Source organism: Sus scrofa, chromosome 5, assembly GCF_054392235.1.
Source record: "Sus scrofa isolate SSC_HxYL_T2T_F1_AM1 chromosome 5, Sscrofa_HxYL_maternal_Yorkshire_Landrace_v2.0, whole genome shotgun sequence".
In the NCBI taxonomy this organism is placed as follows: Eukaryota; Metazoa; Chordata; class Mammalia; order Artiodactyla; family Suidae; genus Sus; species Sus scrofa.
In genome coordinates, this window is record NC_139387.1 from 65,608,287 (window position 1) to 65,621,695 (window position 13,409).

Sequence of the window (13,409 nt, forward strand, 5' to 3'; positions counted from 1 at the left end):
GAGGCAAAAATTGGTTAAATAACCCATGAGATAACACAACTTCAGAACTCGAGCTGGTGTCATCTGACCACAGCGTTCTTGTTTTCCACACCTCACTGCACTGCATGTTGGTTGTACTGGTGTGGGTGTGTGTCTGTGTGTGTTTAATACATACTACAGTCCTTTCATCTTCACTTAACATATTCTGTTTTTCCCTTTTGTTCTATCTTCACTACTTTTATTTTTTATTGAAGTATAGTTGATTTACAATGCCCTTAGTTTCAGGTGTGCTCTTTCTTTGATCTCCTTTTTGCTAATGCCTCTTCACTAGCTTTTGGGGGCATTGTCCAGGCCTTTTCATTCATTCCAATGTAGGGTGTCTTACTAATGAGAACAAGCTCCTGGGTTTGATCCCAGATGGAACAATCCAGAGGAGAATTGTCCCCTGGCCATGGCCAGCCACACTGATCCCACTTGGTGAAAGGGTACAAATCTGAGTGTGAAAAGGTATAATGAAGCCCTCACAGCTGGTGGCAGAGCCTCTCAGAGCTCCTTGACTTAACATCTTTCTGGAGGAAGGCAAAATGTTCTCTACCCTCTTATATCTGAGCAGAGATTGTCAGGTGACTCCCAACAATGCCCCTCTATTTTCTTTCATTTCAGATGAAACTAATGCATGGCATGTAGTCATGAAACAGAATCTGGGTAATAGCTCTCAGGAGTAGTTCACAGTCAGGCCGAGGGGCCTGAGAAGACTCTTTCACTGTAATAGTTGGGGAGTTGACACATCACCATCCCTCAGCCCAGATTGCTAAGGGGCCAAAGCACAGTCCTCACCACCAGCAGGAGAGAGGAACTGTATACAATTTATGTCAGATAGTCTTCAAAATACTTTAATACCTCATTAATTTAACACTACAAATTTAGAATTTAAATAACTGAGATATGGACTAGCCTAAACTTGAAGCATTTATGATTTGTAAAGAATGGTTTGGAAAATAAATGAATGGCATAAACACCACTTCAGAGAAAAGGTTTAATCCACTGGAAGACAAACTATTTTTAAACTTGCCTCAAGCAATTATAAATTAATATTACAATCTGCTCTTTAAATTAGTTTTTCCTGAGGTTCTTTACCAAGTATCATTTTGCACAAATAAGAGAAGATGCCTACACTTGAAAGCTTAGGAAATGGTAGTTCTAATTATTTTGTTCAACAACATGGTTTTGTATTTTTATATATGACAGTATGTGTCAAAGGAAACCTTTAAAACCTCTTCACATCCCTTTTCCTTAAAATGAAAACCACCATTGGCCAGAATAAAATAATTCATGAGCCTTGAAAACATTGTCATATAACCTGGCAACTGGTGGATCAAGGATTTTGAACAGAGGTGACCTGACTGCAGTATCCTTGCTCTTAAATGACTCACATACTGCCTGCTGATGCTGCTGGTGGTGGTGGTGGTGATGGAGTGTGTAGGTTATCCATACTGCATTCCTTCTCTCTTTGGTTAACTTATTTTTGCTTGTTTATCCCTTATTTTCTTTCTACCAGCATTTGGGGGCATTGTCTATGTCACTCATTTGAGTGTAGGACATCTTGCTATTGAGATACTTCTTCTGGGTTTGATCCCAGAAGAAGCTATTGGTTAGTCTGGGAGAGAATTTTTCCCAGGCCATAGCCTGCCATGTTGACTGCACTCTGCTGGGTTGGTCATTTTGGATTCATTTTAATTATTCTGAATTTTTGTGTTGAAGGAAAGTCAGAGATTTCTATTTAGTCTACCAAACCATCATACTGAACATCCAATTTTTAAATATTTTGCTTTCCTCCCCCAAATACTGGTCTCTAATTAAGTAGCTTTTAAATGTTTTGAAGTCCACTATTTCTAATCCTGTAGGAAATTGTTCCTGCTCTTTCAAGGGGAAACATACACATGAATTAGTAATTGTTAAAAAGAGACCACAGAGTCCTGTCATGGCTCAGTGGTTAATGAACTCACTAGTATCCTTGAGGGCAAGGGTTTGATCCCTGGCCTCGCTCAGTGGGTTAAGGATCCGGTGTTGCTGTGAGCTGTGATGTAGGTCGCAGATGTGGCTTGGATCTGGTGTGGCTGTGGCTGTGGCATAGGCCAGCAGCTATAGTTCTGATCTAACCTCTAGCCTGGGAACCTCCATATGCCACAGGTGTTGCTAAAAAGACCAAAAAAAAAAAAAAAAGAGGTGGGGGGAGAGACCAGAGGAAGCCTTTTTGAAAGATTGGTGGTTTTGTCATTTAGATGATAGAGTTTAGCAGCATAATAGCCACAGTATTAATCAGATAAAAGATAGAGACAGAGAGCATCTCAGAGGAGTCCTGTGCTTCCCTCTTCGGGCAAGTGAAATGGTCCCAAACGGTCTATTTTATAGATGAGGGAACTGAAGGCTTTAAAAGTTATGTGACACACCAAAGACACAGTGACAGAGTCACAGATTTTCAGAGCTAGAAAATCATATACAAAGGGGTCAGTAATTCAAGTCTCCTGTCTGAAACTGTGTTCCTTTATTTCTTTGAACAACTAGAGAATGGAAATCGAGAACTATGAAAAATTTCCACCAGGAGTTCCCGTCGTGGCGCGGTGGTTAACGAATCCGACTAGGAACCATGAGGTTGCGGGTTCGGTCTCTGCCCTTGCTCAGTGGGTTAACGATCCGGCGTTTCCGTGGGCTGTGGTGTAGGTTGCAGACGCGGCTTGGATCCCGTGTTGCTGTGGCTCTGGAGTAGGCCAGCAGCTATAGCTCTGATTAGACCCCTAGCCTGGGAACCTCCATATGCCGCCGGAGCGGCCCAAAGAAATAGCAAAAAGCCAAAAAAACAAAACAAAAAAAAAATTTCCACCATATTTGAGGCAGGGTGTTGAGTGGAAGGATCACTGGGCCAGGGGTGAGGGCACCTCTTTTCAACCCTGTCATATGATCTCGGTAAAGCCACAAAACCTTCTGCACTTCATCTGCTTCACCTGAAGATGAAAGGATTGCTGGAGAGACTTCTCTCTCTTATTACCACATGAAAAGATATTTATTTTTTAAAAAAGCTAGTGCCTTGTGAAAATATGGAAGACAAAATGAGTACTGTGGTGCCAGCGCTCTTGGTTTGCTGGAAAAATCCTGGCAGAGCTCTTTCGGACACCTCCCACATAGGGCATACTGCTAAATCATTGCAGCGGGCAAGCTGAGTGGCATGGTCAAAGTCAAAGAGGCACAAGGGCTTTTTACCTCAGCTTGACCCCATTAAACCCAGTGGAGGATGACTTTGGCCACAGACAGCAAATGCGTTGGCTCTGAGCCCACAGGGGTTCTTAGACTCTCCGCAAGCAGGGGTCAGGCAGGAAAGGGGATGGGTTTTATTTTATGCAGCCTGTATGAGGGGTCCTCATAGTCCAGGGCATGGCACCTGACATGAGACTTCCCAGGGGCACACGGGGTGGGGTGGGGGGGAGCTCTGAGACGCTGATTTCGCTTTACCTGGTGATGTAACAAAAAGAAAGCAGAGCTTGAAATCAGAAGAGTGGAGCTCCAGTCCCGAACAGTCAAGTCACCTTGGAGCATCAGGTAGCCCAGGACCCATTTTCTCCTTTCTAAAATGTGAGGTCTCCATGGATCATTTCTAAGTTTTCTTCTAGTTCCAGCAATCTGAGATATGCATCATATTAGAACTTTATGGGACAGGCCATCAGGTTTCTTATGGGTCAAATTACATTCCAGAGACAAATCCAGCAATAGTTTTATATACTAAACCTTGACGGGCCTTCCAGGGGACTAGAGTCTTATGAAGCTGGGTTTTCTGATTGCATCCTTGGGGATGATACATGTTCAAAGAAAAACATGAATTGCTGTGGCATCTCTTAATCTTACAGTTTAATCCTTTGCTGAGAATTTGTACATGGAAGCTTTGAGGTTTTAACTAATATTCAAAGTTGACAAAGTGCAGCCAGATCCAAAGGTAGCTGGATATTTTCAGGTCTTATGGAAAGTTAAATTGATTCATACAACCATTTGACCAAGTTTACCCTCCATATGTGGAATGTAATTTCCATTTCTCCAATGTGTTCCACTGATAATTTGGTCTTATTCAATGTACTCATCACACTGTTCCTCACTGAGGTCCAAAACGAGGCAGGTGCCTTGTCCTTAGATACTCAGATCATGCTAATACATTCCTTTTTAATGTTTCCTGCTGTATAACCTTATATTTGTACCATATTTTATATAGTTTTTCTACCCCCTGTTTCGTGTGATCATCACAATCTGATGAACTGGAAGTTAAAAAAAAAAAAATGGAGTTTCCATTTTTAAGAGTTAAAACTCAAGTTCTGGTGCCAAGGTCACACATCTGGAAGTGACCACACTCCCATTTATTTTTTCACACTTTTAACTACCAGTGAATGGCTTGGTCTGCTCTGCTATTCAAAGACCATCCTCACTCAAGGCAGGTGTGTATTTGCAAGCTGCTCACTAACAGCTCAATGTTGGCAAGTCACAGATAATTGCTGAGAAAAACACAATGCGAATGATGAATCTGTACACCACTGAAGGATATGAATGATTAAAGGATACTTTGGAGAAGAGTACTTTGTGTATTGTCATAACATTTTAGTAACATTGTGATAAGTAAAACATCTGAGAAATGCCTACATAGAGTAAAAGGAACCTGTAGAGGGTGAACATCCCAGAGAGAGAAAAATAAATAAGGAAAATCGAAAGGATCTGGAGCAGGGATGTCTAGAGAAATACAACTGCAGAGCAGTTACCCAGGAAGGCAGTTTATTTTCTCCAAGTTTGAATTTCTCAACCTATCCACTCAGTTTAGTGCTGTTCCCCTTAAAGTAGTCATCTTGAAGGCTATATACTTATTCCATTCATGCTGCTTATGACTTACATTATTTTTGGAACCTCTCTTTTATAATTGCCTTCTGAAATGGACACTTTCTTTGAAATATTTTTAATAGCATTTTAGATAAAGTCAGAATTATTCAGAGCCATGTCTGGTGAAAAGCAGGGTGCTTAAGCCAGATAATTTATTTCTCTCCCTCCCTCCCTCCTTCCTGCTTTCTCTCTCTCCTACCCTCCCTCCCTCCATTATCTCCCTTTCCTTTTTCCCTCTCTTCCTCCCTTCTTCCCTTTCTTCTTTCCTTCCTTCCTTCTTTCCTTCCTTCTTCCCCCTCCCCCTCCTCTCATGCTTTCTTCCAAAAAAGAGGCGAGACTAATTTTTTAATGTATCTCTGACACCTTCTCCAAAGACTTCCAGAAATCACTCTAAGCAACACCGTATTGTTGTAGTAAAACATTCTCCAAGTCCATTATGTTGGGTGCTTACATTCAGGTCTGTTGCTTTAAAATATTTTGTTTTGTGTTTTTGTAATTATACTCCCTGAAATGAATTATATAGGACTTTGGTTGGAGTGTCGATGTTATTGTCAACTACAGGAGACCTGACCGGTACCTTCTAACTAGCGATGGGGAGGTGGGGGAGCGAGCAGCGCTGAGCTGAGAGAAGAGCAGCACAGGGATGGAGTTTTGAGCTGAATTAGGGATGCTGTACTTTTACCGATGGGAAGTGTCCAGAGAGAGCAGCCAAGGGGCCAGAGGGAGGGAGCTGAAGCCATGGCATCAGATAACCACCTGAAGGAATGGGAGATGTGAAAGCTGATGTGGCATGTAAGAATCAGGGTGAGACAGTAGAGAGGACATGGGACTAGGAACAGTGCTTAAAATATTATTTCTGCTCCCAATTAGCTGGGGAACTTTGGGCCAATAATTGGACCTCTCTGTGCTTCAGTTCCCTCATTTGGCAAGTTAAAACCATAGACTCAAATGAGCTTAAGGTTTCTTCAAAGTCTAAAATTTATTTTATAAGGGATATATGATACATTATCTTCAAATACTGGAAGAACTCCCATGTGAAAGAAGCATTAGACTAAGACTGTGTAATATCTAAGGAAGAGCCCAGGAACTAGGAGGTGTAGGTGAGCCGATCTCAGCTTTAGGTTAAAAAAAAAAAAAAAGAACTTACTCAACAGTGAGATGGCTGCCTTGAGGGCATAGTATGTACAGTGATAAGTTCCCGTCAGTGGAAGTATTCAAGAAGAGATGAGAGGCGCAGGGGATTAGGGTGTCTAACGTCACTGCAGTGGCTTGCACATGCCATGGACATGGACGAAAGAAGAAGAAGAGCTGAGAGGGATAACTTTATGATGTGGTAGAGGGGAAGCAGAGAGTGCAAGAAGTAAGTGGGCTAGTTGATTAGGAAGGTCTCTTCCAATTTTGAGATCCTAGGAATCTCTACCCTTTTGAGATCTGTGTCCTTGATTACGTTTGACCCAGAAATGACAGGTTTAAAATTCTCAGCCAGCTCTAGAAGTGAGAAGTGGTCCATGAGGATTTAGGTCCAGTGATGATGGCTAGTCATCATTAGAATTGCCTGAAGGACATGCATCCTAGCAGCCTTGTTGCTTAACCTAATATTGCCTGGAAGACTCCAGGAAGAGGCTCACAGTTACTTTGAATAAGACTGGAAAGAGGAGGCTTTAAGATGCCTCCATCACATTCTTCTCCCCTTCCATGACGCAGAACACTATTGTTGGACAAAGTTTCAAAGCCCTTTAGCGTGCTCAGGACAATAACTAGCTACCCCTTTTGCTTCTTGGCAGAGACATGAACCACAGCAGCATCAGGCCCAAAGCTCCTGAATAGCAGCAGGTCATGTGAACACAGAGCTAAGCATTATTGATTCCTTGAGCCATTATGGTAAAGGGACATTAATTACCATCAGCAGAGTTGCACTAATACAATTGGAACGCGCACACCTGTGGGAATTCGGATATGGGAACTTTCATCAGGCCAGAGCAGCCAGCAGGGGAACCACGCAACCTGGGCATGAGGAGCTGAGGAGGATGACAACTCCTTTGGTCTGAGACTAATTATTTCCAGAATGTCTGCTAATTGATGCGCCTTTATCCAGAGCGTTCTGTGGAATATCTCTCCCTCTTCCTCCAAACCCCTGCCCCTGCTCTCTTCTATACACTCTGCAAAATGTGATAGCCCTGGTTTCCACATGCATCTTGTGGAATCAGATCCCTGACTGCTAGACTCGTCTTGCAGCTCTTGGAAGTAGAGCTGGGCAGGATCCCCACAAGACTTCCAAAGTGCATGCTTCTCCCTGGGATGTAGAGACACCCTAAGCTAGAAGCTTTCTTCTAGAAAGCTGTTTGCCTCACCCCCATTTTGTGTGGCTTCTGACACCCCCACCCTGTAATCCACCTCCTATTTTTGAATAATAGTCATTGATACTTAAGCACCAGGCCCCACAATAAGCTATCTCATTTAACCCTCACAAACCTAATAAAGCAGGTTTCTTTAGAACCCCACCTTTTTTTTTTGCAGATCATGAAAAAAAAAATGAGGTTCAAAAGCCTAAAGTAGTTTGCTCAGTCATAGCCTGCAGACTAAACTCAAACCCAGTGCCCTTGTTTTAAATTTTTAGATTCTCAGAGTTCCCACCGCGGCTCGGCAGAAACGAATCTGACTAACATCCATGAGGACACAGGTTTGATCCCTGGCCTCACTCAGTGGGTTAAGGATCCCGCAGCTGCTGTGAGCTGTGGTGTAGGTCACAGACGCGGCTCATGTCCTGTGTTGCTGTGGCTGTGGCGTAGGCTGACAGCTACGACTCCGATTCGACCACTAGCCTGGGAACCTCCATGTGCCATGGGTGTGGCCCTAAAAAGACAAAAAATAATAAACAAATAAATAAAATTTTAGATTCTCTTTTCTTATTATTCCTGTTATAGGAAAACTTGGTTGACTGTATTTGATCATCCAATGGGAGCCCCAGGGGCACCAAGTTTCTCAGCGGTCTCTGTCCTCCATCCATCTACGTGCCTGTCTCCAGCCCCCTTTGTTGCCGTCTTCCTAGCTATCTTGTTCTTGGCTTACCTTCTTCACACTTTTAACCTGCTTTTCATTGTCTCTTTACAGGTATCTGATCAATGTCACTTTTGAGGGAAGAAACCTGTCCTTCAGTGAAGACGGCTACCAGATGCACCCGAAGCTGGTGATCATCCTTCTGAACAAGGAGAGGAAGTGGGAAAGGGTAGGACACATTTTCGGCAATTCTCGAGCAGCATAGAGGGGTAGGGATGGCAAATTTGGCAGCACGTTAGAGGAAAATGATCCCTGATGTTCTTTTGGTCTCTGAGCTGGAGAACAGGAAGAGATCAATTCTTCGAGCACACAGGAGAGGCCATTTCTCAACCTTGCGTCTTCATTTTCTTGCCGCTTTGGTCCATCAAGAGATGATTTTCCTCATGTATTACCGTTTTGATTGGTAGTGGTGTGGTCTGCAGCATGGCTTTGTTTTAATGGAAGAGTAGGCACCCACAATATAACGCCATTAGCTGGAGAAACCAAATCAGTGGTACAGTTCAGAAGTCGCGTCCTACCCAGCTTCCAGGGGAGGCCCATGAAACCTGGTTTATGAGCTCACAGGTTTGGATTCTCTGTGATTGGAAGTTTGCCATGCAAGGCCCTTCTCAGCATGTTTCCCACTGCCAGCTGATCACAGTGTCTGAAATTCTACCATTAGCCGTTAATTTATGTGGACACCCAACTGCTTGGGTTTAGTTCCGAGCTCTTCTAAGTTGTCTACCTAGGACTTTGGGAAGCTCTTTTAACTTCTTCTGTGCTTCCACTTCCTTATCTGAAAGGTGGGAATAATGGGAAGACTACCAGTATCACGGGGTTGTGATGAAGATTAAATATATTAATATATGTCAAGGACTTAGGCACTTGGCACATAGTAAGCACATACTACGTATTAGTTGTTATTATACCTGATTCCTAGTTAAAGACAAATGTTCCTGAGAGTAATGTCATTGCTGGTGTTTCTCCAAGAATGTTCTTCAGGGCCCTTATGCCTTGAGATGCTTTGCAGAGGAATGGTTCTGCAGATAAGGAAAACTGCAGATGCGATCTAGGAGATTCTGAGGACATATTAGCCTTTGAAAGTTCAGAGGTGTCTTTTTTATTGGGCTATGCTTGACATATATCATTACACTAGTTTCAAATGTACAATATAATAGTTCAGTATTTGTATGTATTGTGAAGTGATCACCACAATGTGTCTAGTTAACACCCATCCCCACACATAATTCCAGAAAAAAAATTTGTGAGGAGAACTTACACAATCTACTCTCTTAGCAACTTTCAAATATGCAACACAGTATTATTAACTAGAGTCACCGTGCTCTACCTTATATCCTCAGGACTTATTTATCTTATTACTGGAAGTTTGTACCCTTTGACCAACCACCAATCTATTCTCTGCATCTCTGAGCTCGATTGTTTCTTTTTCTTTTTTTCTAGATTCCATGTGTAAGTGAGATCACGTGATATTTGTCTTTCTCTGTCTGGCTTACTTCACTTAGCATAGTACACTCAAGGTCCATCCATGCATGATGTTGTAGACAGAGGTGCCTTATAGCAAAGAAGCATCTTTAATTTCATTTAACCTGGCATTTCCCCAAAGCTTTTATTTATTTATTTATGTATTTATTTATTTATTTTGGGGGCTTTTTAGGGCCACACCTGTGGTATATGCAGGTTCCCAGGCTAGGGGTCCAATTGGAGCTCCAGCTGCTGGCCTACACCACAGCCACAGCAATGCAGGATCTGAGCCGCATCTGCAATCTACACCACAGCTCATGACAATGCCAGATCCTTGACCCACTGAGCAAGGTCAGGGATGGAACCCACGACCTCATGGTTCCTATTTGGATTTGTTTCCCCTGCACCATGACAGGAACTACTTCCCAAAGCATTTTATCACAGGATCCCCTTGTTCATGAAATTCACATTCTGTGAACTATATTGGGATACGGTGACTTAAGGCAGTTTCTGCAGACTTTGTGGGCCAATTTGGCTAACAGGCTTCAGGCTGTGAGGGTGGCTCTGACCAGGATGGAAACCAGGCTCTATATTTATGAAGAGAGGAGCCAAGAAAAAAGTGCCAGAGGTGAACTTCTTGAAATTCACAGTCTTGTCACAAGATCTGTGGGCAGGTGGTTCTGAGAATGCTCACCTGTGAAACTGGGCATGTGCGGTTCAGGTAGTGGAACCCAGGACCTTATCCTTCAAACTGAAGACCGATCATGATTTGTCCTGGGTTCCTCACATCGGGGCGCAGCTATAACGCTAACATGGTGCCCCGGGTTCTTGATTGAAGTTGCCGTCCCTCTGCTGAGTTATCATTTGTTCCAAAACGATTGTTCCCTAGGCATCTGCTCTTCACCCCAATCAAGCTGCTTTTCACTGCTGCTGTAGAGACATAATAATTTAAGAAGTGTTCTGAGACCAGCATGTACAACAGGCACTTTTGTGTATCTTCAGAAGAGGAGTTATTAAAAACGGAGGCTTCGTACGTGGATCAGAAGACACCCAGCTGGGGTAGCTTTTATGCAGCAGACTCATGATTACTGTCTCAAGTATGGGGCCTCTCACCCCGTCCTGTCTTAAAGAGACATGGCCTCTGCCATTTGTGATCACTTCCCTTCCTTGGGCTGGAATTGGAGACCTGGGACCCCCACCCCTTTTCAAAACCAGACCTTCTTTCCTGGGGGTTGGAGTCCCACCCCTTCCTTCTTTAAAACTCTCTTGAATTTACTCCTTATTTTTATATGATCCAAGAACCACGTGGATAATTTTTTAAATGGGCCTCCCTCTCTGAGGCCCACTTGTATCCATTCGGAGCAGTCCTGGACGTGGCTTCTAGAATGAGCTTCCTAAGGCACAATTCTAATTATATTCTTTCTCTGTCCAAAACTGCTCTGGTTTATGGGTTGGGTCCAGACTTGATCCATTCTTGCATTCAAGGCTCTGGTCTGTTTTCCAACATCTGTCTTCTCTTCCTCACCATTTCCCATCTCCCCATCAAGCTACACTGGGCTCCTCTCTGTTCTGAGAATGTGTCCTTGTATGTCTGGCTCATTATACAGCGTGTTGTGATGTTTCCTTTTCCTGGAATGAATGGTCCAAATATACAAATCATAGTCATCCTTTGAGACCCAACTTGCTGCCCCCTTCCCTGATCTTTGACCAAGATGTAATCTCTTGGTCCCTTGTCCCCTGTAGCTTCTGACCACACTCTCTGTTGTGGCACTGGTTAGCATTGTGTGTATGCCCTTTTGCAGAGGGCAGAGGCTATGTCTTTATAAGATTGTGTCCTCACGGCAACCAGGAGGAGCTCGTTACAGAGTGCAGTTCAATAAATATGTGTCGAATGAATGAGAACCATTACATAATACAGAGTCTAAATCCATCATTAAGAATCCAAATTTATGCTATTGCCCTTGATATAATAGCTAGATTTTTTTTTTTTCTTGCAAGGGGTGATAAAATCTTTATGCGGATTGAGTTTTCAGAGATCGTATTTTAAGTGTACTGAGGGAGCTTGTTATGTAAAGAAATTCTGTGGTTAATCTTTTGACAGAGCATTTTGGGAGGGATTGGGATTGCAGAATAGAACGTTTTCATACCAACTTGGTTACATCAGAGAACATTGCTGAAGAGAGATCTTTAGTGTTCACGGGGTTCAGGGAGCCTTGCAGCTCCCAAACTTGGAAGCCTCTCTGGGCTGGAAAGGTGGCAGGAGCCAGACGCAGCTCCAGGGATGTAGGGAGGTTGTGCCTTTTCTTCCACCGTCACCCAGGCCCCCAGAACCCTCTGTCTTCTCAGGGCTCCTGATAGCATTCCAGATGCCCAGTGGTCCAGGGAAGATTTTAATGTCTGTAGACCTCAGAGGGGCAGGCCTCAGGGTGAGGAATCTGCAGTGACGAGATGGACGCTGGGACCTCATTGCTTATTCACTCGAAATGTAATAGTTTGTATCTACCAACCCCAAACTCCCAGGAGCAGAAATTGACACAATACCGGAAATCAACTCTACTCTAATTAAAGAGGAAGAAGGTGATGGATGTTGGGGAGATAAACTGGGAAGTTTTCTGAATCTGTGAAAGAAGCCTGGGCGAAGAGACAGCCTCTGGTGATGCCCTGTGACCTGCTCACTTCTCCAGATCTTTCTTTTCTTACATCTACAATCATGGCGTGAGATTAAGAAAATTTTTGGAGGCCTTTCCAGCTCTAACTTATGAGATGACAAATTCACACTCCAAATAAACAGGAATTCAGAATGGGGGATGGGTGAGAGCCAGAGCACACAGGAAGAGCCCTTCTTGGTTTTTAAGGTCAGTGGCTCCAGGACATAGTTGTCATTCTTGTCCTTTCAGTAAATATCACCTCTCCAGAAGGCCTTCTCTGATGACTCGAGCTGAAGTAGCCACCCAGTCGGGTTTATTTTAATTTTCTTCAACATGCTCATTACCTGATGTTTTGCTTGTCTGCTTGCTTGTTTATTGCCTGTCTCCTCACACCAGGATAGATGCAGCATGGACTCAAGGACCTAGTTCATCTCGAGAATTCTAACACTTAAGAAGAGTGCCTGGCTCAGAGTGACCACTCAGAAAGATAATTGTTAAGTAAATTAAGACTCTGAATGTTTAAGAGGGTTAGAGTAGGGACCAGCCACTCGCTTCTACCTGAGACTTAGCAGAAGTGCTTCCCTGGGATGTGCATGAGTGTGGGTGCCCCTCCCTCCTTGGAATGAGCGCTCCGAGGACCAGCGAGGGTCCTGGGCACTTCAGGGGTCTTCATTTCCAGGGGCAGCTGTGCCTAGTGTTCCACAAGAAGCCCCAGGATGGGGACGATTCATTAAGTTGTTGGGAAGCCTGTGATAGGATTTCGCAACAATCCCTCACGTTTTTGCAAAGTAGTCTCAAAGCTCCTGTCTTATAAATTCGGTTCCTTCCAAAGAGACTGGAAGTGAAGGCAGAATAGTCTGGGGGACTCAGCATGGCTTTGGAAACCAGAGAGAGTCCAGTTCACCTACCCACGTACCCTTTATCGGCCATGTAAACCAGGCAACCAGTATTACCTGAGTCTATTTCCTTTTTGTAATGTAGGGTTTTACATAAGCCTTTATACAGATTAAAGGTGATTTCTGAGTAACTAACTACAAAGGAGAATTTATAGTAAAAGCAGTGAACAGTGGCTGAAATAAAGCCAGTATTCCACAAATAGCAATTGGTAGTCGCCACCCTCCTTGTGTCATTTTTAAGATAATATCTGCACATGGTAAAAAGTCAAATGATAGAAAAGGATAGCCAGTAAAGAGAATGTCCTCTTATCATTATGATCCTTGGTTTCCTAGGCTCCTCATGAGAGCAGTCTTTATTCCCAACGTGTTATGTATTTGCTCTGAAAATACTCCAAGCGTATACAAATGTTCTACATTTACTCAACTTCCTTCTTTAAAACAAATAGTGCTTGCTTTTATG

At 43.4% G+C, this 13,409-nt stretch overlaps 1 protein-coding gene and 1 long non-coding RNA gene across 4 annotated transcripts in view; one reads left to right on the forward strand and one right to left on the reverse strand.

The window, feature by feature from the left end:
• LOC146403400 (uncharacterized) overlaps positions 1 to 13,409 on the reverse strand; it is a 1,275,680-nt gene that overhangs the window by 359,232 nt on the left and 903,039 nt on the right. The gene's annotated exons all lie outside the window — the stretch shown is intronic.
• Positions 1 to 13,409, forward strand: part of GRIN2B (glutamate ionotropic receptor NMDA type subunit 2B) — a 447,773-nt gene that overhangs the window by 319,182 nt on the left and 115,182 nt on the right. For all 3 annotated transcript variants that reach the window (XM_021092315.2, XM_021092318.2, XM_084956717.1), the window contains one exon: positions 7,999 to 8,113. In XM_021092315.2, coding sequence (XP_020947974.1) covers positions 7,999 to 8,113 — 115 coding nt within the window. The remainder of the gene's footprint in view (positions 1 to 7,998; positions 8,114 to 13,409) is intronic.